At 60.6% G+C, this 24,275-nt stretch overlaps 1 protein-coding gene across 1 annotated transcript; it reads left to right on the plus strand.

Annotated features, from left to right (window-relative positions):
* Positions 1 to 3,004: 3,004 nt before the first annotated feature.
* On the plus strand, positions 3,005 to 23,804 carry COL6A1 (collagen type VI alpha 1 chain). The gene is made up of 35 exons (XM_025863558.2): positions 3,005 to 3,248; positions 3,855 to 3,984; positions 5,364 to 5,564; positions 6,425 to 6,584; positions 6,712 to 6,840; positions 6,947 to 6,967; positions 7,155 to 7,175; positions 7,251 to 7,295; positions 8,113 to 8,166; positions 8,686 to 8,730; positions 8,859 to 8,885; positions 9,106 to 9,132; positions 9,221 to 9,265; positions 9,464 to 9,517; positions 9,720 to 9,782; positions 10,519 to 10,581; positions 10,717 to 10,770; positions 10,865 to 10,900; positions 11,093 to 11,155; positions 11,863 to 11,925; positions 16,977 to 17,039; positions 17,733 to 17,795; positions 18,147 to 18,197; positions 18,357 to 18,392; positions 18,930 to 18,992; positions 19,109 to 19,174; positions 19,707 to 19,742; positions 20,001 to 20,037; positions 20,356 to 20,364; positions 20,555 to 20,688; positions 20,881 to 20,990; positions 21,124 to 21,307; positions 21,385 to 21,565; positions 22,153 to 22,182; positions 22,303 to 23,804. Exons 1-35 carry the CDS (start codon positions 3,152 to 3,154, stop codon positions 22,923 to 22,925), a joined length of 3,084 nt encoding a protein of 1,027 aa, XP_025719343.2. The 5' UTR covers positions 3,005 to 3,151; the 3' UTR covers positions 22,926 to 23,804.
* Positions 23,805 to 24,275: the final 471 nt, after the last annotated feature.

The raw sequence follows: 24,275 nt of genomic DNA on the forward strand, positions 1-24,275 counted from the left end.
CTGCCCGGGACCCACTGGGACCTCCGGCCCATTTCCCTGGGGACCCCTCCACACGGGGGTCAGGCTCCCTTCCCATCGCCCTGCAGCTGCTCCCTGGGGGCACGTGCAGACCCCCATCCCGTGGATTCTGGGCACTCTGCCCAGGCAGGGCTCCCCTCTCGGGTCCCGGGGCACCGTGCGTGGCGGGCAGTGTGAAGGTGAAGACCCATTCCCCAAGGCTGGCTCTGGGACCACAGAGGGGGTCAGCGAGGCCCAGGTGGCACAGCGGGGATGGGAGAAAGCTGCAGAGCCTTGCACCCCCACGTCCCACCTGAATTCTCCCTGCACGTGGCCCCTCAGGCAGCAGTCCACACAGGCAGGACCCAGGCCCGGCTCCCAGCGCTGGTGCGGGGGTGCAGCACTGTGTGAACACTGACGTCCGTGGCCTGTGTGTCAGGGGCTGGGGGCCAGAGGGGGGCCCCCTCCCAGTAGGGCCATGCAGCTGTCCTGGAGACGGAGGGTCCAGACAGGGAGGAGGGACGCAGCCTCACCTCAAGCGTGGGAAATGTGCAGGACGGCAGCGATGCACAGCCCGTGGCGCGCGTCAGGCTGGTTTCTGATTTCTTTTGTGTCCCTCCCGTACTTTCCATATTTTCTCTAGTATGAGGTTGCATCACTTTCATACTCAGAAAAGAACACAGGTGAAGGCATATAAACAGACATATACCGGTGACCACACGTCTGTCAAAATGTTTCCAGCAGAGAGATTCCACCTCAGAATGGCTAAAATGAACAAGTCAGGAAACGACAGATGTTGGCGGGGATGTGGAGAAAGGGGAACCCTCCTACACTGTTGGTGGGAATGCAAGCTGGTGCGGCCACTCTGGAAAACAGTGTGGAGGTTCCTCAAAAAGCTAACAATAGAGCTACCCTACGATCCAGCAATTGCACTACTGGGTATTTACCACAAAGATACAAATGTAGGGATCCGAAGGGGTACGTGTACCCCGATGTTCATAGCAGCAATGTCCACAATAGCCAAACTGTGGAAGGAGCCCAGATGTCCATCGACAGATGAATGGATAAAGAAGAGGTGGTCCATATACACAATGGAATATTACTCAGCCATCAGAAAGGATGAAATCTTGCCATTTGCAACAATGTGGATGGAACTGGGGACTCATTATGTTTAGTGAAATAAGTCGATCAGAGAAAGACAATATTCCTATAATCTCACTCATATGTGGAATTTAAGAAACAAAACAAATGAGCAGAGGGGGGAAAAAAGAAAGAAAGACGCAAATCAAGAAACAGACTCTTAACTATAGAGAACAAACTCACGGTCACCAGAGAGGAGGGGGTGGTGGATGGGGGGTCGGGGGGCACCTGTCCTGATGAGCACCGGGTGATGTACGGAAGCGCTGAATCACTACATTGTACACCTGAAACTAGTATTACACTGTATGTAACTAACTGGAATTTAAATAAAAACTTTAAGAAACATTTACAGACACAAAAGTGTTAGCTCTTAATACCTCTGGGCAGTGAAACAGGATGATGTCTTTCTAATTTTGTAATCTTTCTATGGTGAGCACATACTTTTTTTGTAAGAGGAAAAATAACAATTTTTGAAGACATCATTGTTGAGCTCTTGTGAGCAGAGGCATCCGGGTGGGGCTGGTACCTCTGTGAGCCTAAGCCCCCTGCCTTGCAGACTCCGTGGTCCCGGCCCCCACCAGGGAGAAGCTCAGGCCACCTTTGAGCACGCATGCACTGGTCAGTCTCCCGTGGCTCAGAAATCGGTGCAAGACCAGGCTGGGCACCTCCCTGTCCTCAGGGATTCACACAACGTATTCCTACTTCTCCCAAACCTGCAGGAATGTGAGCACCTGTGCACTTTGCAGATCCAACAGCTCCGACAGGAGCCAGCGAGTGGTGGGGGGGGGGCAAGCTTCCACGGGGGGCTGACCTCCTGGGACTAAACCCAGAGCCACAAGCTGCGAGCCATGGCCCCAAACAGGAGCACAGGTGGGATGAAATCAGAGGCAGGTAGAATTTCTCACACAGTCAGTTTACAGAAATTCCATGAAGAAGGTATGAGGAAAACACTGGAAGAAATCCTAGAATGATCATTGAGAATTGTGATTTCTGAAGGATTTCTCAAAAGTTTCTTTTACGATTATACAACTGTGGTATGGTTTTAAGCTGTAAGACATTTAGGTTGATATTAGACAAGTGTCAACAGCTCCAGCTCTGGAGGAGGTCTTCTGGAACCTTCTCTGGGGCAGGGGTGGGTCTGGCCACATCCGGAGCCCACCCCACAGAGCCCCAGGGTGGGGCCTTCAGACCCCTCCTCACAATCAGGGTGTCCATATATATATGGAGAGAGAGAGAATTGACTCTTGAACAACGCGGGTTTGAACTGCACGGGTCCGCTTCTATACGGGTTTTTTCTGAACTCTACAGTTCTGCAAATGTGTTTTCCTGATGGTTTTCATAATACCTTCATAACTCTTTTCTCTGGCTGACTTGGTTGTAAGAATACAGTAGAGAAGACATACAACACACAAAGCCCATGTCCCACTCTCTGAGAGTCTGGCGCCCGGGCCTGCCGTGTCCGCATAGTTGGTGAATTTGCTTTTCCGTAGTAAAAAATGAAACATCTTTTCCAAATATGTATTGACTAAGCTGGGAAGGAGTGTCTACAAGAGCAATAACTGGGAAATCTGACGACGCAATGGATCTGAAACATCTAGGCCGCCCCCGCCGGCGCTTGCGGGCTGGTTAGCTCCACCAGAAGGTCGGGCCGCGGGGCTCGGGGGGACCCGGTGCGCGGTGCAGGCTCTCCAGCGGGCGTCTTGAACTCCGCGGCGGCTCTGCTGTACTCGGCGCGCGGGGAGCCCACGGATTTCCCCCAAACCCGGCGATGAAGGCCCGGGCGCGGCGGGGTGCCGGCTGGGAGCCGCCCAGAGCGGAGCGCGGCGGGGCAGTGACTCACTGCCGGGAGACCCCCGCCCTCCGCGCCGCCCCCGCCCCAGCCCCTCCCCCCGCCCGCCCTCCGGGGCTGTGACTTCGCAGGCGGGAGAGCAGGGACTACTCCTCTCTCAGCCTCTGCTCATCACCGGCCCCCCGGACCCCAGGCCTCGCTCGATGGTGACACTGGGGCGGTAACATGAAGGTGGCCCTCGCTCTGCTCCCCCTGCTGCTGCAGGCTTGCTGGGCGGCCGCTCAGGACGTCCCGGGCAGCGCCAGGGCCGTGGCCTTCCAGGGTGAGTGACGCGCGGCTCCCCTTACTCTGCCTGTGCGGCCGGGGACCTGACCCCACCCTTCCCTCCGACGGGAGAGGCGCTGACCGGCAGACCGCGGGGTCGTGAAATTCCCCGGGCGTGGCCCGCAGCAGGGCCTGGGCCCTGGGCCCCTCGTGCTCCCCCGCTCCCCGGGGTGTCAGGCTGGCCTGGGAGGGGTGGCGACACCATCCCGGCCTCTGCCTTCGGAGCCCCGGGAACACCGTTCTTGCCCCCCCCCCGGTTCCTTGGGTCTGACTCCCCCCGGACACGGACACTCAGTCAAGAGCCAGGGCCCCTGTGCTCTCACGCCTTTGCCCAGGAGGTCGTGCCCCTGGTAGTTTAGATGCATAGAGCGACAGCGCAGAGCGAACGGCCTGGTCCTGCAGGCCAGGGCAGGGCTCCCCGTCCTCCGGGAGGTGGTTCTCCCCCCAGCCAGGCGGGGTTCCCAGGACCCACGGGGGGCTCTCACGGTCACTCTGCCCCCCTTGCCGGGGCTGGGGCCGGGCCCGTGCCTGGGGGAGGTGGCCTCCCTGTGCCCAGGAGGGTGCGGGGCGTGAGCCTCAGGCCCCCCACCCGGTGCTTGGCCAGACTGCCCTGTGGACCTCTTCTTTGTGCTGGACACCTCCGAGAGCGTGGCCTTGAGGCTGAAGCCCTACGGAGCCCTGGTGGACAAGGTCAAGGCCTTCACCAAGAGCTTCATCGACAACCTGAGAGACAGGTAGGAGAGCCGGCACGCCCATGAGACTCTCGGGGAGGCCCTGCAGGCAGAGCCGAGCCCCCTTCCCATCTAGAAGGCCAGGGTGAACCAGGCCACGCAGTCACCCTCCTGCGTCCGCAGTGGCTCCAGTGGGCCAGAGAAGGGCCGAGTCTGAGGAGTGGACCGGCGGGGCGGCACCGTCCCCTTGGTCAACCGGGAGCCTGGGGGACAGTGCTGCCGTGGGGGCTCCCAGGACCCCAGATGTGCCTCCCTGCCTCCCAACTGAGTGGGTTTCAGGAGTTGGCGGGAGGCTCTGCGGTTCCACCCGGGCGCCTGAAGTAGGCCCCCCTTGGCCCCCCCGACACTGACCTCCGCCCGGGTGGACGGTCAGAGCCTGTGTCCTGACCAATGTCCCGGTGCTCTAGTGTCCTCGTCCGAGGGCCCCGAGGGCCAGCCAGCTTCACTCCCTCACTCATTCTTCTGTCTGAAGCATCTGCAGCTGGGGGGCGGGGGTCTCCTAGAGCGGTGGGTGTGGCTGCAATTGGACACTGCCCATGGGGGGGCCCAGGCCATGGGGGAGGGTCACAGTCAGAACCAGGCTCCTCCCTCACTCACCTGGGCAGGGCCTGGCCCTCCTCCAACCTGGTCCCTGTTGACCCGCTGACTCGGGGACCAGGGCACCCAGCTGCCTGCCCACTTTGAGTGTTTGCAAGGACAGAGGGTGGGGGCTGCTCAGGGAGGGGCATATGACCTGAAACCTTGAATTCAGCCAAAATACCTGGGCTCCTGAGGCCCACCACCCCGTCCAGGTGTCTTTGGCCTTGTTACTCAATTTCTTAGGACTCAGTTTCCCCACCTGTGCAACTGATGCTGTTAGCATCACTGTAGGGGCCTCGGTCACGCTGGCTGCTGAACAGGCTGGTGGGCACATCTCCCCCAGGCCCCCACAGGGTAAGCCCCTGGAAGCCTCTAGCGAAGGTGCACAGGGGCAGGGAAAGATGGCCACTCAGAGTGTCCCACTTAGAACTGACTTAGAGCTGGCCTCCCCCTGCCCTGTCACCTGTCCCAGCATCGTCCACGCAGGGTCTGCCCCTCCCCTGTGGCCCCAGTCCCTGGAGGTGCCCATGGCTCCTCACCCGAGGACCCCGGAGATCAGGGGCTATGGTGGTCACTCGCTGGCTGGGGCTGGCCCTCCTGACCGCCCCCACCCCTCCGTGCCATGTGTGGTCCCCAGGGCATGGCCGCTCCCTCTCGGGGTGGGACGGGGCTGGGCAGTGTGTCCACCTGTGACATGGGTGACCCTGGTGCCCATGGACGGACACACACGGGGAGCGGGGTGGGGGGCCCTGGACGTGCCCGCGGTGAAGGGTCCCCTGCTCACTCCGCCTTGTGGTCTGCAGGTACTACCGGTGTGACCGCAACCTGGTGTGGAACGCGGGCGCCCTGCACTACAGCGACGAGGTGGAGATCATCAGTCCACTCAGTCCCATGCCAAGCGATCGCGATGCACTCAAGGCCAGAGTGGATGCGGTCAAGTACTTCGGCAAGGGCACCTACACGGACTGTGCCATCAAGAAGGGGCTGGAGGAGCTCCTGGTGGGGTGAGTGCCCGCCGTCTGCACGCAGCTCCCCGTCTAGAGGCCTGTGCCTTCCTGCATCCTGAGCATGTCCCTTGGAGGCTGCTTCTTGTGGTCAGCCCAGGGACCAGTGCTAGTGCTTGGGCGCCACGCCAGTGGCCCCCACCCGGCCGCTCCCATGGCTGTCAAGGGTCACTCTCCGTCCCTCTGCTCCCCTTGAGCTGCCCCTGTCTCCTCAGCCACTGAAGGGGGAGGGGCCCACAGGGCCTGGACTGTCCCAGCCACTGCAGAGGTGGTGCCTGTGGTCTGGGACAGAGGGAAGGGTTTTCCTGGGAGAGTGCCAGCCCCCCCCCCCGCCCCAAGCTGGCTCCACACACGTCGCCTGATCGGCCGTGGGGAAGAGCCAACAGCAGCCGTGGTTCATCCCGGGAGAGGATTCGTTCCCCGCTGTAGCTCAGCCCGGCCACAGCTCCCGGTGCCCCAGCTGTCCCTCTGCAGCCGTCCCCCCACTAGCTGTGGTCACCGATCCCATGGTCAGGGTGCCTCCCAGCGGGCAAGGACCTGGGCCTCTCCCCTGGGGATATGGGCGTCTTCCAAGAGAGTGTTTTAGAGAAATGTGATCCTGCAAACCTTTATTTTCTGTTTTAATACCCTTTATTACAGCCCCATTTATAGGCAGCATCGACGAGCAGAGATAGACTGCCCAGCGTGGCAGCCGGCCGCCCTCTGAGGTTGCTTTTGGGTCCGGGTCTCCCTCCAGGGCCTCTAGCCCCCGGCTCCTCACCTCCAGTCTTGGGGGTCCCAGCTCTGTTCCGGAGGTGCCCTGAGCTGTCAGGGTCAGCGGGCACCGGAGGGGACCTCACTGCTGCCCACCCCCCTTGCAGGGGCTCCCACCTGAAGGAAAACAAGTACCTGATTGTGGTGACCGACGGGCACCCCCTGGAGGGCTACAAGGAGCCGTGTGGGGGCCTGGAGGACGCCGTGAACGAGGCCAAGCACCTGGGCGTCAAGGTCTTCTCGGTGGCCATCACGCCCGACCACCTGGTGGGTGCCCCCGTCCCCACACTTGCTCCAGGCAGGGCTGGGGGGCCCCCAGGGTGCAGGCAATGCGCTGCAGATGGGGAGGGGCCGTGCTCCCAGCGTCATCGGCCTCGTCCCTTGTCCTCACCAGGAGCCACGTCTGAGCATCATCGCCACGGACCACATGTACCGACGAAACTTCACGGCGGCCGACTGGGGGCAGAACCGCGACGCCGAAGAGATCATCACCCAGACCATCGACACCATCACCGACATGATCGTGAGCAGCCGCTCCCCCTCACTCCTTGTCCGCTTCTAGTCCGGGGCGCTGGGAAAGCCTGCGGCTCAAATATAAATTAACTCCTCTTTTCCATTTCACTTTTCAGAAAAACAATGTGGAGCAAGTGGTAGGAGCCCCTCCCCCTCTCCCCCTCCCTCCCTTCCCCCTCCCTCCCCTCCCCCTCTCTCCCCTCCCCTCCCCTTCCCTTCTCGCCCGCCCACCCCAGCTGCCCAGGGCATCACCAGCCAGGTGGGTGTCCAGGGCCCTCCGCGGAGCCCCATTTTCTAAAGTGTCCTCTGTCCTTCGTCCCGCAGTGCTGCTCCTTCGAATGCCAGGTGAGTGGGGGACCCTGACCACCTCTGGGTCACCCCGGATGCTAGCTCAGGCTGACCTTTCCCTCTGTCTTGCAGCCCGCCAGAGGACCTCCCGGGCCACGGGGAGACCCCGGGTACGAGGTGAGTGGCCGCACCCCTCCCTGGAGGGAGAGAGTGTGCAGTACAGTGCTGGACAAATGTCCCTGCGGCCTGAAGCCCCTGGTGTGAGGGACGTAGTGGGACCCCAGGCAGCTGTCCTGAACCCCCACAGAGCGCCCACCCACACCAGGTGTGGGGAGAGGGAAGGGGCCCCTCGCTGAGCAGGTGCCCCCACCATGCGGAGAGAGTCCAGGCACAGGGACCCTGCGGCCAATGCCCTGGCCGAGGGAGGGCTAGTCTGGGGGGTGGGTCTCGCCCTAGACTCCAGCGTTCCGGATGCACCTTCTTGGGCCCCTTCTTGGGCCCGGGCTGCAAATGCGGGGCCCAAGGCCAGGTGTGGCTCACAGAGACAGTCAACCTTAGTGGGCAACATGTACAACTGGGCAGATTGCTCATCAAAGTGCAGGTTTTTGGCTACTCCAAAAAATGTTAGATTTCATGACCATGAAGCCGCATGAGCACGGGCCCCAGGAGCTGAGCCCGGCCCCCTCCCCGGCCTGGGGGCCCCACACGCAGCAGGAATGGGTGCAGAAGCCCGAGAGAAAGGGCCAGGGCCAGGCCGGCCAGCGTGGAGCAGCACGGGGCCTGGTGGGCTGTGGGAGGGGAGGGTGCCCCTGACCTCGCAGACCCCAGGGCAGGCCACGGAGACAGGCAAGGAGCCTGAGCACCCCGAGGACTTGGAAGGTCCGTGGAATATCTTGTTAATCCTTTTCTTGGGAGCAAGTCAGGGGTCCTTTCCACCAGGTTATTAGAAATAAACAGAAATTGTCCCCCAACCTTGATCTGCTCTGTGTTCCAGGGAGAACGTGGGAAGCCAGGTCTCCCAGGAGAGAAAGGAGAAGCCGGAGACCCCGTGAGTGCCGAGCACCTGACCTTGGGGGTGGGGGTGCTGAGAAGCCTGAGGCTGGGAGGGGAGCTGGGTTCGGTGGAAGCTTCTAGAAGGAGGGCTGGTTTCTGGGCACCATGGTCATGTGGTCTGACCCTCAGAGCATATGGCCCCAAGGGCAGTGAGGGCAGAGGACCCATGCACAGCCATCCTTCCAGCACATTCTGCCCAGACCTCCACTCAGGCCGTCTCAGTGGGGCAGGTGGAGGGTCAGCCCAGGGCTGTCTCCCCACAGACCACCCCCTCTCCTCCTGGAGGCTCTTGACCTCGCCCTTCCCCTCCCCTCCCTGGAGCTCCCCCTAGGAGACCCCCCAGGAGTGGGAGGTAGCGTCTTCACATCGGGGCTGCTCTCTGGGACTCGGGCCAGTGGTCAGCCAGCCTGGTGTCTCTGGCTGACCAGGTCTGAGCAGAGTGGGGGGCAAGGCAGACTGGGGGGGCTGCCTCTGCCCCCAGGGACCTCTAACAGGCCCCCCCGCTGTGTTCCAGGGAAGGCCCGGGGACCTCGGACCTATCGGCTACCAGGGGATGAAGGTGTGTCTCCTCCTCCTCTTTCAGAGCGGCCAGCCCTTCTGGGGGCCCAGCCGAAACACGTCTGGGCTTGTCCCAGGGCACTGAGCTCTGGGACATCAGTGACACCCCCTTTCTCCTCTGCTCTGTAGGGAGAAAAAGGGAGCCGAGGGGAGAAGGTGAGTAAGGCAGGCTTCAGGTCATGTCCCTCAGGGCGCAGAGCTGTCCGCACCTGCCTGGGAGGACAACACTGCCCGTGTCCTGCGTGTCCGAGCCTCCATGAGCGGGTGGGGGGTCCACCCCCCTCTGCCTCCCTGGGAAGACGCCCCGGCCAGTTTCCAGGGAACCTGCCTCATGTTGGGGAGCCACCCCCCTCACTCTCTCTTCCTGTCTCTGCAGGGCTCCAGGGGAGCCAAGGGTTACAAGGTGAGTGTGGGGGGCGGGGACTTGTCTTCTGCCCCAGGGGGTGCCATCTGACCTTTGTGAACCCCTCCTTGGTCTTTGCACCTTGCAGGGCGAGAAGGGCAAGCGTGGCATTGATGGTGTGGATGGCATGAAGGTGAGTTTGCCGGGCGGGAGGGTGGGGGACCTGGAGGTAGCAAGAAAGGCGGGAGACATTTCTTGCCGAGCCCCAGGCCCCAGTGGACCCCAAGGCTCCTGGCCAAGTTCAGACCATCATCCTGGTGGGGCTTTCCTGGGAGGGGGTGTATGAGCGAGAGTGAGGGTCTTGCCCGCTGATCTGCCTCTCTCCTTCCAGGGGGAGATGGGGTACCCCGGCCTGCCAGGCTGCAAGGGCTCTCCTGGATTCGACGTAAGTTGTGTTCCGTCACTGACATTTTAAGACCAAGTTCTCAGGGGCAAAAGGGGACCCCACCCTTCTCCTGATGCTCAAAGGCGTCACCAGTGGGCCGTACCACGTGCAGACCTACTCTTCCAGTGTCCAATGTATTTGTGCCCAGCCCAATTGCTGCTTGTTGAAGGCCAAGGACTGACCGCCTACAATTTCTCACCAGGGCACTCAAGGACCCCCGGGACCCAAAGGCGACGCGGGTGCCTTCGGACAGAAAGGAGAGAAGGTGAGTCACATAGGCCGGGCCTCCCCGCCTACCCAGCCAACCCAGCGTGACTCAGAAATCCCTCCTGGAGGCAGACTCTCCACCCACTGTCCAAGGCCCGGGCCTCCACGGAGGCAGGCAGGGGGCTGGGGTGGAGAGGGCGGAAAACGTCACAACCAAGGGCAGGCGCCCCTGCCACCCGGTGTCACGGAGCCTCAGACGTGCCCTGAGCCCCGAGCGCTGCCCGCCTGCAGCGGACCAGATGGCCCACCCGTCCGCGCAGCCCGGAATCCGTCTGCTCAGGCAGAAGTCACGATTTAAGAATAAACAGGATGCTGATTGTTGCAAGCAGGCAGCGAAGTCAACAATGAGGAGGCAAGGTTCTGAGCCTAACCTAGAGCACGGCGCCCTGTTGCTGGTGTTTGCTGGCGTTTTCCGCGACAGGAAGTGCTAGGAGAGATGGGCAGGGGAGGTTGCCGGCTCCGAGGGTGTCCTCACCACGCCGACTTCCGGGCCGGTTCTCAGCATCTGGCCAATGGCTGTGGGGCCTCAGCCTGACTTTCCGAGACGCTCCGGCTCAGGGCTTGACCCCAGCAGGCGCCGCGGAGAGGTGGCCTCAGGCGGGATTCCTGTAGAGATGTGGGTGAGGGTCCTCAGCGTCCAAGGCTCTTGTGGTTGGCGAGGGAGAGCGGCCTGGAGTCTGGGTGAGGAGGCCCGGGGCAGGGTCCCCACAGGCTGACCTTTCGGATCTTTCCAGGGTGCCCCTGGAGCTGACGGCGAACCCGGGAGGCCAGGGAACACGGGCCCCTCCGGAGACGAGGTGAGCCCTCACGGAGCCCCCGAGGCAGGCGGGTGGGGCGCGGGCCCTGGGGAGGGCCGCCGGGAGCAGGGGCCAGCGCAGCCCTGGGCCCCAGAGCGGGGTCAGAGACGGACGGTTCCACGTTTGTCCCCCCAGGGCGAGCCGGGCTTGCCTGGTCCCCCAGGAGAGAAGGGAGAAGCCGGTGACGAGGTGAGCACCCACGTTCCATCTCCCGCTCCCAGCTCCCCGCCTGAAGCAGAGTTTCCATCCCAAACTGACTGATGTGTGTTCCTCTTAATCCCAGGGAAACCCGGGACCGGATGGTGCCCCCGGCGAGAGGGTGAGTGGGGTGCAGGGACGTCTGGGCCCTGGGCCTCGCCATGAAGCTCCTGTCTGAGCTCGGCGTGACCCCAGTCTCTGAAAGGGTGGGGTGTCCTGCTGGGGGAGGTCAGCCCGTGCCCGGGCCTCCAGCCCCCTCCGCGATCTTGCGTCGGAGCGGCAGCCTCTCCTCCCTCTGCTTCTCTCCACACAGGGCGACCCTGGAGAGAGAGGACCACGGGGGACCCCAGGTGTGCGGGGCCCACGGGGGGACCCGGTGAGTCGCCGTCCATCGAGCTGAGACCCCCCGCCCCAGGAGGGGGACAGAGCCTGCGGTCAGGCGGGGTCAGGCCATGTGCCTCACGGGACACACACCACCATGTCCCTTTGGCCCCCAGATTTCAGGCGACCCACCCTCACCTGCTGTTTTCCCAAAGGGTCTCCCTGGTTCAGGAAGTGTGGTTGTTCCTGTGTCCAGCTGTCCCGATGGGGAGAGCGGGCTCAGCCTGAGGCCAAGGTCGCTGGAAGACAGATTTGCTCTCTGCCCCGTCCGAGCCCCATGAACCCCAGCACCGGGGTTGGGGCAGGATGGCAGGGATAGCATGGCCTGCGCCTCCCAAGCTACCCTGCTGAGATCGGGAAATGGGACCGAAGGCCAGGCTGCACCCCAGGGAGCGCCCCAGCAGCCCTGGGCCTGGGGCCAGTCGGGGAGCTGGCTGGAGAAGGAGCAAACGTAAGGGGCTGCCTCCGGCCTCAGGAGGAGCACTGGTCCCCTCACTGTGTCCTCCTGAGACCGCGAGTCTCCAGATGGCCGTGCACACGGCCCCAGCATGCTAAATATCTGGGAGGAAGGATAAGACTAGGCCCGCGGTGGATAGTGGCGCTTCCTGGCCCGGAGCGCTGGGGCACCCCAGCCTTGCCCGGCGCCGCCCAGGCAGCTTGACCTCTCCCGGCCTCCACACTCACTGGCTCATCCCTCCCCAGGGCGAAGCTGGACCCCAAGGTGACCAGGGACGAGAAGGCCCCATCGGTGTCCCCGGAGACCCGGTAGGAAGCCTGGGGATGTGGCGGGCCGCATCCTCACGCCAGCAGGAGAGCTGACAGCCGCTCCTGAACTTAAGCGGGGGGCTCACTTCTGACTGGGGGACTTCCTGCACGGAGGAGTCTGTCTTCCTGTCTCGTTGCCTGGAGGCCACGTTGTTCCGGGGGCCTGAGCCCTGAAACCCCACAGGGAGGAGCTTGAGCTCTCCTGCCGCCCAGGCCATGGGCCTGGGGTGACCACCCCCCAAGAGAGCACAGGAAGGGGCCATGTGGGACACGTCCTCCCTACACCCCCTCGGGCAACCCCTTGGTTGGCCCAGACCCCGTCAGCTCATCTGCTGCTCTGTGATGGGGGTAACTCACTGGGCATCCCCAAATTCCTCCTGCTGGAGATGAGGTGGCTGCCTGGCCTGCAGGGAGGGGTCTGGGCAGACGGAAGGAATGGCCTTGAGCTGGGATGGGGCCTCCCCGCAGTGGGCGGAGAGCTCCCAATGGGACAGCAGCCCCGTGTGGGGGCCGCCCTCAGAGGGGCCAGGCCTCAGGCTCTGGTGGGGCGTGGCTTGTGGCTTCAAGTCTTTTGGTGGCTTTTCTTGTGGAGAGAAATTTGGAATTGGGATTTTAACAAAAAAGGAATTTTAAAACACAAGGAAGAAGCAGCCACAATAGGGCTGCCTAGTCTCCTGACGGAATATTAAAAATGCTCCTGGGTCCGTTCCCGTGTTGGGGGGCAGCGGGCGTGGACCCACTATGAGAGCAGCTTGGTGGGAGACTTTCCTCCCACATAATTGCAAGCTGGGCTTGCTGGGAGCCAGCCATTCCCAGGCCTGTGGGCCCTGTAGCCACGGGCCCAGAGCCCAAGACTTTGGAGTGTCTGGTTCTCCCCTTTCCTGGCGGTAAAGGCAGATAATATCTCTCAAATAAAATAGGTATAGAAGTTCTGTGGCTTGTAGACAAAAGACCCTTGTAAATAGGCCGCCTCACCTGTTTTGGAGAAGTGGTTCAATCAGTGACTCTAGCAGGAGCAAGGCTTACATGGAAAAGCAGAATCCTCCATCCCTGCATCTCCACCCACAACGATCGATTTTACTTTCTTCTAAAATTTAGTTTCTTCTAGAGTCCTTCCAGAAAAAGCATGGTGTGTGAGAGGGTGTGGGGGTATGCATGCTGTTTACACAAACAGCATTGTACTGCAATGCCCTTCAGCTGGGGACTGTCCAGGTCAGCACCCATGGACCCCACTTGTAAGCTTGCTGAATGCCCCTGTCTAGTCCCCCGTCCACATGTGTGCAGACAGCATCCGGGATTTTGCTTACAGAAAAATACTGTGATAAATATCACTGCCTGCTGTCTGTCAGCTCATTTGTCTCTCCATTTGTCCATACATCTGTCCATCCATCATCCATCCATCCATCCATCCATCCTTCCATCCATCCATCATCCATTCTTCCATCCACCCACCCATCTGTCCATCCTTCCATCCATCTCTCCATCCATCATCCATTCTTCCAGCCATCCACCCATCCACCCTCCCATCTGTCCATCCTTCCATCCATCTCTCCATCCATCCATCTTGAGATACATCCAAGGCTACATCCAAAACATAAGTTCTTTTTTTTTATTTTTTTATTAACATATAATGTATTGTTTGTTTCAAGAGTACAGGTGCGTGATTCATCAGTCTTAACACAATTCACAGCGCTCACCGTAGCACATACCCTCCCCAATGTCCATCACGCAGCCACCCCTTCCCCCCACCCCCACCACTCCAGCAACCCTCAGTTTGTTTCTTGAGATTAAGAGCCTCTTATGGTTTGTCTCACCGTCCGGTTTCATCTTGTTTCATTTTTCCCTCCCTTCCCCTATGATCCTCTGTCTTGTTTCTCAAATTCCTCGTATCAGTGAGATCATATGATACTTATCTTTCTCTGATTGACTTATTTCACTCAGCATAATACCCTCTAGTTCCATCCACGTCGTTGCAAATGGCAAAATCTCATTCCTTTTGATGGCTGCATAATATTCCATTGTGTATATATACCACCTCTTCTTTCTCCATTCATCTGTCGATGGACATCTTGGCTCTTTCCACAGTTTGGCTATTGTGGACATTGCTGCTATAAACATTGGGGTGCACGTACCCCTTCGGATCCCTACATTTGTATCTTTGTGGTAAATACCCAGTAGTGCAATTGCTGGATCGTATGGTAGCTCTATTTTCAACTTTTTGAGGAACCTCCATACTGTTTTCCAGAGTGGTTGCACCAGCTTGCATTCCCACCAACAGTGTAGGAGGGTCCCCCTTTCTCCACATTCCCCACAGCATCTGACTTGTTAGTTTCCTGACTTGTTAGTTTTAGCCATTCTGACGGGTGTGAGGTGGTATCTCATTGAGGTTTTGATTTGGATTTCCCTGATGCCGAGCGATGTTGAGCACTTTTTCATGTGTCTGTTGGCCATTTGGATGTCTTTGTCTGTTCATGTCTTCTGCCCATTTCTTGATTAGATTACTTGTTCTTTGGGTGTTGAGTTTGATAAGTTCTTTATAGATTTTGGATACTAGCCCTTTATCTGATATGTCATTTGCAAATATTTTCTCCCATTCTGTCGGTTGTCTTTTGGTTTTGTGGACTGTTTCTTTTGCTGTGCAGAAGATTTTATCTTGATGAAGTCCCAATAGTTCATTTTTACCCTTGCTTCCCTTGCTTTTGGCGATGTTTTTAGGAAGAAGTTGCTGTGGCTGAGGTTGAAGAGGTTGCTGCCTGTGTTCTCCTTTAGGATTTTGATGGACTCCTGTCTCACATTTAGGTCTTTCAACCATTTTGAGTCTATTTTTGTGTGTGGTGTAAGAAAATGGTCCAGGTTCATTCTTCTGCCTGTGGCTGTCCAGTTTTCCCAACACCATTTGTTGAAGAGACCGTCTTTTTTCCATTGGACATTCTTTCCTGCTTCCAAAACATAAATTCTTAACAGCATAATTTCATGGCCAAATGATATGTGAGTGTGTGAGTGTGTGCGTGTGTGAGAGGGTATGTGTGAGCAAATGTGTGAATGTGGGTTATTTGTCAGATAACTCTACTTTATCTAGCCCCACCTTACATTCCCCCAAGATCCTGAAACAGCCACTGTATTCACACCTTTGCCAACATGCGAGATCATCAAACTCCATCTGTGTATTTTTGCTCTTCAGGAGAAAGTCGTGCGCTCTCGTGGTTCGTACAAGTATTTACGGGAAAGGCTGAGCGTGGTCTCTCAGGCTTCCAGGCCATGTCCCTCTTTCTGGCTGTTCCTTCAATTCATTTTCCATCGAGTCTGCGTTTCCCTGTTGATGTGCAGGAGGCCCTTATCCACGGTGCAGACGTTTTTCCAAGTTTGCCATCTGCCTGTGACTGTCCTGGTGACTTGTTTAGGATGTCCTGCTCATTTTCAAGATTTCAAGTACATTCCCCTCTTTCGTTGTATTTTTTGCTTCCTGTTCGATTCATTTGGAGGATCTACTAGGGCTAGAAGTGAGGTGGGCTTGACCTGGCTTGGCCTTTTCTGTGACGAGCGAGCCTGTGCTCACAACACCACCTATGGCAGGAGCGACCTTTCCTGGTGACAGGACGCGAGCGTCAGGCTTTAGCGTCTCTTCTCTGGGTCTTTCCAGAATCCCTGTGCCTTCTGTCCTTCTCCTGCCCCCATTCCCAGGACAGCAGCTGTCGTGGGCTTCACAGGAGGTGTCCCGGAGGGGCTGCTCCTGCCGCTGCCACATCCCCAGGCTCCCCTGCCTTCGCCGCGTGCCTGCTCCCCAGCAGTGGTCGGCTGTCAGGACAAGCTGGCGACCACCCAGCTGCCCGATGACCTGGTCCTTGCCCTGCAGCACAATTCAGGAAGTTGTTCAAGACACGAACAGCCTAAAGCACTACAAGGGAGAGCCGTCACTGGGGTTTACTCTTGAGTGTCCAGTTTTCAGGGCCACTGTCAGTGTAAAAACTGGACACTACCAAAGACTGGGGGCTGCGGTGAGGGACCCCTGGCCTTGCTGGGGAGGAGGCCCTGTGTCCCTCCAGCCCGTGGTCCAGCTGGGGAGGGTCTGCATGTGACCTGTGGCTCCTGGGCCGCTCGTTCGCCTGAACCCTGCGTGGGGGGCGGGGAGGAAGGTCAGCTGCAGACCGTCAGTGCAGTGGGCTTCTGCACCAGGGTGTCTAGGTGGAAGTTTCTGGGAAATGTGTTCTCCCAAATCCCGAGAAGCAGCAGCGAAGCAATCCAGAACCTGGAGGAAGGGTCACTGTCCGGGCTCGCCTCTTACCTTGTCTGGTCCCTGTGGTGGGCACCACCACCTCCCGGTGCGGATGCCAGCACTGCCTGCCAGGAGCCACAGGGCCCTCGGGCTGCGTCCCAGGAGGCACCCACCCCGTGAGCCCGCTGCTGAGGCAGCTGCAGAAACTGTCCCGCGGGTGGCGGCTGCCACGTTCCTGTCTCATGGGGCCTGGGACGCACCTCCCCTGGCCTGGCCAAGGGCACAGAGGGCCTGTTTCCCATCGTCCTTCCTGGCCCCCATTGTCATGTCCCCGGAGGCACCCCCTGGGGACCTGAGTCGGGCTGCTGGTCCCCGCGGCTGGCGAGCGAAGTCCCAGGTTGTGTGTGATGTCAGGGCCTGAGGCGCGGTGCCGGAGCCTTGGCCGGAGCTGGGCCCTCCTGTGGTCGCCGCAGGAGAGCAAGTCGGTGGCAGCCTCTGGCTGACTGCTGGTTGATGGGACACAGGCCGGATAACCGGGAGTTGTGTGCCTCTGTTGGGGGGTTGATGGGGCAGGCGGACAGGCCTCTGAGTCCAGTAGGGCGGCGCCTGGCGGGGTCCAGAGTGGCCAGGCGGCTCCACGCATGGCGTACGCTCACCCCTTCTTCGGCCTGGCCGGGGATGTCCCTAAGTGCTCGGGGCACTGAGGCTCTGGACTCAGAAAGGCAGGCAGCTGATCTCCAGGGAGGAGTGTGGACCAAGCAGACCAGCCCGTGTGGATCTGAGGCGGGGCCTGCTGTGGGACCGAGAGGGGGTACAACCTGCATGTCCATCTCTGCAGGGCGAGGCTGGCCCCGCTGGACCTAAAGGTTACCGAGGTGACGAGGGGCCCCCGGGGCCTGAGGTGAGTGCCTCGCCCGCCCTGCCCGCACACCCCAGCCCCGGGAGGGCCCAAAGGACTCGGGAGTGCCCCCCACACCCCGGTCTGGGGACGCACACAGATGTTTTAGTGTGATTCGTGGTATCTGCGTCTTTCAGGAAATTTGGAAAATGCAAGGAAAAAAAATTGAAATCTAAAATATGACCACCCAGAAATAAATAATAGGAACATTTTAGCTTATTTCTTTTCAATTTATTTTTCTTATTTGCATATTATGCCTTATAAATTGGGCTTCACAAAGGTGTTTTTTTTTTTTTTAATTTTATCATTATGAATGTTTTCTAAAACCCTTAATGATTTTGCACATGACTGACACGTGCTTCGGCGGCCCCACCCGGGCTGTGTCTCTCTGCTTCTCAAGCTCTAGGGTTGGGCCTCTGGCCTGTCCGGAGCCCCCAGCCCCTGAGGTAACTGTCCGCAAGCCCGTGGGTCCCCTTTTTGGTCGTGTCCTGGGGGCGCTCCCTGGGTGGGTTACTGGGTAGGAGGTCTGTTAGCCCCGTGGGCAGCCCCAGGATGATGGATTTAAAAACCCTTCTCTTAATCATTGCTGTGCTTACGAGCAGAAACATGTTGTTTTATTTAACTCACCCTTCGTTTTCCTCAGAGACATGTGGTGCCTCTGAGCCTGCGTTGCTCACTTGCTTTTCCCCTCCTTAGGGTTCCAGAGGAGCTCCAGGACCCGCAGGACCCCCTGGAGACCCCGGGCTGATGGGTGAAAGGGTGAGTGGCGGTCCCAAGGGCTCAGGACCTGGGTGGGGCTGATGCCCGACTGCTGGGGCCAGGGAAGCTGTGGGCTCGGGCGCCGGGCCTCTGCCGGGAAGAGTTTCCATGTGGGGTCTGAGGGTCCCAGTTGCCGTGTCTGGAGAGCTGCGCTCTCCACAGGCGACGGTCCTCTCTCAACCACTGTGGTCCTTGTGGTCACCGTGGGCACTGCCCCTCCTGTTCCAAAGTCTGGGGACACGCAGGGCAAACCTGCGCAGGGGACGCCTCCCGGGCTGGTGAAGCCCCTGGGGCACCACCCTGGGCCCGGGCGATTCCCAGTGACAGACATGGTCTCTCTCCTCTCCGTAGGGGGAGGACGGCCCACCCGGAAACGGCACCGAGGGCTTCCCTGGCTTCCCTGTGAGTCCCCCAGAGCCCTGCCCCATCACCCCCTTTGCACCAGCGGGGCGGGCCCGGGACCACGGGCTGACCCAGGAAGGGATGGCCGGGATTATCCAGCTGGTGCCCCCGCCCCGGCCAAACCAGAGCCTGGTGTGACTGCCCTGTCCTTCCCTGCAGGGCTACCCGGGCAGCAGGGGCCCCCCTGGGATAAACGTGAGTACACGCCCACCATCGGGGTGCTGGCACGTTCACATGCACACGTGTGCAACACACATGCACACATTCACACATGCATCCTCGGCCCAGGCTTGGCGCCAAGGCCCCGCCCACACGTGTCTCAGTCTGTGGGTGCCCCTGCCTGGCCCAGGGGTGCACTGACACCCCCCAAACCTTGGGGGGTCCTCTGGCTGGCGCTTGGCCTCAGTGTCCCCCCAGGCGGGACACCGTGTCTCCTGAATCTTTTCCTTTTAAAACTTCTGCTTCTTACAAAGGAAACGTGGTACTTTGACTTACAGTTAATAGAGCCGATTTAAAATAGAAATCCGGTGGAGGAGAGGGACCGCTGGAGGCTGGCGCTGGTTGACGGCCGCCCTGCCCACCGGCCTCGCCTGAGTGGACGTGTGTCTCTGGCCACCGCCCACCGCAGGGTGGAATCCACTCCAGCCCTGGGCCAGGCTCCCAGCCGCACACACGCGCCTGCTCCCCAAGACTCGCTGCCCCGCTGACCGTGTGCTCCCCTGTCCCCTGCAGGGCACCAAAGGCTACCCAGGCCTCAAGGGAGATGAGGGAGAAGCCGGAGACCCCGGAGAGGACGTGAGTGCAGAGCCCGGGCTGCGAGCCTCTGCGGGCGGGTGCGGGCACCACACACGGGGCCGCGGGCGGACGGCCGTGGCGGCTGTGCGCGGTGACGCGGTGCCGTTCCCTTCCAGAGCAGGGACATCTCACCTTCAGGCGTCAAAGGAGCAAAGGGCCACCGGGGCCCTGAAGGCGCCCAGGTGAGTGACATGGCCAGCCAGGGCAGGGCACCCTGGAACTCTGAGGCTGCGGGGGGCGGGCAGGAACCTGGGGGGCGGGGCTCTGGGCAAGGCTTCCAAAAGGCTGGCGCTTTGACAGGAGGGAGGGAGCGGGCCATTTCGAGGGTCGCGGGGGCTTCAGAGAAGGGGGAGCCGCTGGTCACCAGGCGGGATGTGAGGGGAGCACAGCAGAGCCCAGGGTGGGTACCTGGGGGGGCGCATCCACCCCGACGGCACAATCAGATTGGAATGAGCTCTGCACCCCTGGTGGGTGCCGGTGAGCCGCACGCGGGCCATGCCCAGCCCACCCGCTGCACCGGCCGTCACAGAGCAGGAGGCCTTCAGGGGCTCTGCAGCAGCCCTTGGTGTGCAGGGGTCCGGGGGCTCCTTCTGGGAGGTGGGGTCAGCCCGAGGGCCAGGAGGGCTAGGGGTAGGCTCGCTCAGGGCTCCCATCAGACCGCAGTTCAGGAAGCGATGCACTCTTACCACCTTCCTCCACTCCTTCCTCTGACAGGGACCCCCAGGACACACGGGGCCGCCGGGGCCAGATGTAAGTGGGTGTCTGTGAGCGTCCTCGGGGGCTGACCACTCAGCCACAGGGCCCATGGGGTGGGGCGCCACGGCAGCAACAGGGGAGCATGTGATCGTCGTGGAGGGACGCAGGGGGTCCACATATCAGTGACCACGTCAGGTGCCCCTGCACCCGGTGCCTAACACCCTGGAAAGGGAATCCCACTCGTGGTCCCGGGGCAAGGCGACCCGGAGGGGGCCAGTTCAGCCCCTGGTGCGTGGTCTCTTTCCCCTGCAGGAATGTGAGATCTTGGACATCATCATGAAAATGTGCTGTGAGTATCTCTCTTCTTTGAAAAAGGGTCTTAGTTGGAAAGAATTAGGTCCCGCCGGCCCCAGCGCCTACCTTTGGCGCTCACAGAGAGATCTTTTGAACTGTGGAGTGGGGGGCAAGCAGGGGGGCAGGAGTGTGCCCCACTCCCGAGGAACCCCCCCGGGGGATGCGGGCCAGGCCACTGTCACCCCCACTGGCCGGCTGGGTGGCCGGGGCACTGGGCAAAGCAGCCCGCCCGGCTGAGGGCAGTGCAGGCGGGCGGGTTTATGATTTCTAGTGCGAAACGGAATGTAACACCTTCTTTCTCCTCTTTCTGCAGCTTGCTGTGGTGAGTCCTTAGCACGGTTGGCGGGTGTTCCCTATGGGTGCTGGGGTTATGCCCCACTGGCCCGCCCTGTCCTCCCCAGGACCCTGCCCGGACGGGGGCCAGAAGCCCCAGGGTCCTGGGTCAGGCGGGGGTGACTCTGCCGAGTGGGGCCCAGGGAGGCCCCCAGGGCTGACGCTGTCCTTGCCCGCAGAGTGCAAGTGTGGACCCATCGACATCCTCTTTGTGCTGGACAGCTCGGAGAGCATTGGCCTGCAGAACTTCGAGATTGCCAAGGACTTCGTCATCAGGGTCCTGGACCGGCTGAGCAGAGACGAGCTGGTCAAGGTGAGGCAGCCCTGCCTGCTTTGTCCCGGGGAGCAGGGCTCTGTGCAGGCCCCAGGCTGGAGAGTGGCCGGGCCCTGGGGGTGGTGTTCCTCCACCCACCGGAGCGTAATAGCCATGGGGGGCAGATGGTGGGTAGAGGGGTGGCTGCTGGGAGCTCCGTGTCCCGTCCTGACCGGGGCATGTGACGTGCAGTTTGAGCCTGGGCAGTCCCACGCGGGTGTGGTCCAGTACAGCCACAACCAGATGCAGGAGCACGTGGACCTGAGGGACCCCAGCATCAGGACCGTCCAGGAGCTCAAGGAGTGAGTGCTGTGTGCCCAGCCGCCCGCATACCTGTGGTCCCCGAGGGTCCCCGGCCCTTGACCCTGACCGCATGCAGCTGGCCCTGACCCAGAGCCCCGCCCTGGCACTGACCGTGAGTACCCTGCCCCACAGAGCCATCAAGAAGCTGCGGTGGATGGCGGGCGGCACGTTCACGGGAGAGGCTCTGCAGTACACCCGGAACCAGCTGCTGCCACCCACCCAGAACAACAGGATTGCGCTCGTCATAACGGATGGCCGCTCGGACACCCAAAGGGACACCACCCCGCTCAGCGTGCTCTGTGGCCCAGACATCCAGGTGGGGCCACCTGCATGCCCCATGCGCTATCATACCTTCCCCACTGGGGCCATGCCAACACTGTCCCTCCCTTACAGGTGGTCTCTGTGGGCATCAAGGACATGTTTGGCTATGTCGCCGGCTCCGACCAGCTCAACGTCATCTCCTGCCAAGGCCTGGCACCTCAGGGCCGGCCAGGCATCTCGCTGGTCAAGGAGAACTATGCGGAGCTGCTGGAGGACAATTTCCTGAAGAACGTCACCACCCAGATCTGTATAGGTGGGCTCGGGGTGGGGGCCCTCCACGCAGCTGTGCTGGGAGGCGGTGTCGGGGCAATTGACCTCCTGCTGCAGGAGCCAGACACCCCCGGCCAACAGCATGAGCACCTCCCCACAAGCGGCCCCACACTTTTGCTGGAGGGGCCCGTGGCCCAGCTCCCACGTGGCCCAGCTCCCACGTGGCCCAGCGTCTGTGCAGGCACTCCCCGGAGTGTGGGCTGCCCTGTGCTTTGCCTGCTTTGTCCTGGGATCACTCACACTCACTGTGGTCCATCCACACGCTCCTGTCGTGGGTGGCGTTGGAGCCGAGACCACTCCCCGGCCCCCAGCTCAGAACATGTCCTTCTGGGCTCCTTCCGGCCATAGATCGGGGCCCACATCCACAGTGCAGGCAGAGAGAGCTGCTGGGGTCCGATTTGCCCACGTGGCCAGCACGTGGTTAGCGTGGCCCGCAGACAGTGTGGCACGGGGTGTGCCACACCGTGCGCCTGCCACGTGGGGGCTCTGGTGCCATCTTGCTAGGGGGTTACAGATGGAAGAGTGGTCCGTGAGGTCATTGACTTCATGCTGTGTTTTCCTCGTTTACAGACAAGAAATGTCCAGATTACACCTGCCCAAGTGAGTACCTGGGGCGTGCGGGGAGGGCGCTGCTGGGGGCTCCCGGGGGCTGGAGGAGGTCGGAGGTGACGGGAGGCCGGGCAGCCGGCCACGCCCTAACCCCCCAACCCCGTCCCACAGTCACATTCTCCTCCCCGGCCGACATCACCATCCTGCTGGACGGCTCGGCCAGCGTGGGCAGCCACAACTTCGACACCACCAAGCGCTTTGCCAAGCGGCTGGCCGAGCGCTTCCTGACGGCGGGCAGGACGAGCCCATCCCACGAGGTGCGCGTGGCGGTGGTGCAGTACAGTGGTCCCGGGCAGCAGCGGCCGGGGCGTGGGTCCCTGCAGTTCCTGCAGAACTACACCGTGCTAGCCAGCACCGTGGACGGCATGGACTTCTTCAACGACGCCACTGACGTCAACGATGCCCTCAGCTACGTGACACGCTTCTACCGTGAGGCCTCGCCCCGTGAAGCCAAGAAGAAGCTGCTGCTCTTCTCCGACGGCAACTCGCAGGGGGCCACGGCGGCAGCCATCGAGAAGGCAGTGCAGGAGGCCCAGCAGGCGGACATCGAGATCTTCGTGGTGGTGGTGGGCCGCCAGGTGAACGAGCCCCACATCCAAGTCCTGGTCACGGGCAAGACGGCCGAGTACGACGTGGCCTTTGGCGAGCGCCACCTGTTCCGTGTGCCCAGCTACCAGGCCCTGCTGCACGGTGTCTTCTACCAGACCGTGTCCAGAAAGGTGGCGCTGGGCTAGCGCTGGGCTAGCGCTCGGTGGCCCCTCTCCCACTGCTAAAACAGGGAGTAAAATGTGACGTGAATGTTCCTGACCGACCTGACGAGCTACATTTTTGTAAAGGAAAGGCTTGAAAAGCCTCATGTGTTTTACCTACCCCTCTGGCCCCGTGACTCCGCCAGCCAGCCCGTCCCCTCCCCTCCGTGCTAACATCCCCCAAACTGCTGCAGGCTCTGAATCCCCAAAACCTCCCTGCCTTTCCTGGGGGGGTCGCCTGAGCACTGACCTCCCACCCCGCAACCTCCCTCCCAGCCTGATCTTTCTCACGATTCCTGCCCGATTCTTTAGTGAGCATTTCATGTACGTTCTCAAAGTCTGCTAGTGAAGTCTCCTGAGATGGTGGACTCTTCATGTTTGGAAAGCCAGGGGGGAGGGGGTTTCTCAAGCATCACCCCTAATGAGGAGGCTCCTCCTCACAAGGTCCTCCCTGCTCAGGGCTCAGACCTTGGTTCCCACCTCCTTGGGCCGCAGAGCTCAGGGTGAGCGGACGAACTCGGACCAGCATCTCCAGCAAACAGCAGAAAATGGTGGCTCCTCAACCCCACGTCCCCGAAAACCCTGAGAACAAAGGTGCTATCCTGTAGACTCCCCTCCCCCTCTGCTTGGAGGCCTGGGCCCCTGGGCCAGCCAGTGGCACAAAGTGATGTGTTTTATTGTTTTGCTTTGTTTTGTTTTAAAAAAAAAAAACCCAAAGCTCTTTTTTCCTCAAGGGAGTGATTGGTTCTACATTCTATTAAAGACCCTCTTTATAGGTTAGTTTTATTTTTACTCCTTCCTGTGTTTTTGCTCACTGCGTCCATGTCCGCAACTTTTTTGAAATAAAAGTTTTCACTCCGCGGACATCTTTCTGAGGAGTTACAATCTCCCCCATGTTGGTACTTCCCACCCTAACAGGAGGGAACATGCTGACGCAAGCAGGCTGTCAGCCCCTGGGTCTGGGGAGGGTGGGGGAGGATCGTCAACGGAGGGGCAGGATGTGGGAGGGGACTGACGCCCTGATTCTGCAGAATCGGAAGCACATTAGGTCTCAGGGGGCTGGGAGCTGGCCAGAGCCAACAAGACAAAACCCCACAGAGGCCAGCATTCTGTCACCAAGAGCCCCTGCGAGTCCTGGAGGACCAGCAGGCCCCATGGGGAGCTGCCCTGGGACACCTGGGGTCCAGAGAGAGGTGGCCGGGGGCCATCGCTGTCCCCTCGTGGGCGTGGCGCCGGCCTCGGAAAGGGCAAAGTGGATGGGGAGAGAGGAAATGCACAGCCACTGAAATCCCCAGGGCTCGTCGCCGCCCAGTTGCTGGGCTGCCGGAGAGCAGA

The sequence above is a fragment of the Callorhinus ursinus genome, unplaced genomic scaffold, assembly GCF_003265705.2.
Source record: "Callorhinus ursinus isolate GAN/ISIS: 27379988/994484 unplaced genomic scaffold, GSC_fseal_2.0 scaffold98, whole genome shotgun sequence".
In the NCBI taxonomy this organism is placed as follows: Eukaryota; Metazoa; Chordata; class Mammalia; order Carnivora; family Otariidae; genus Callorhinus; species Callorhinus ursinus.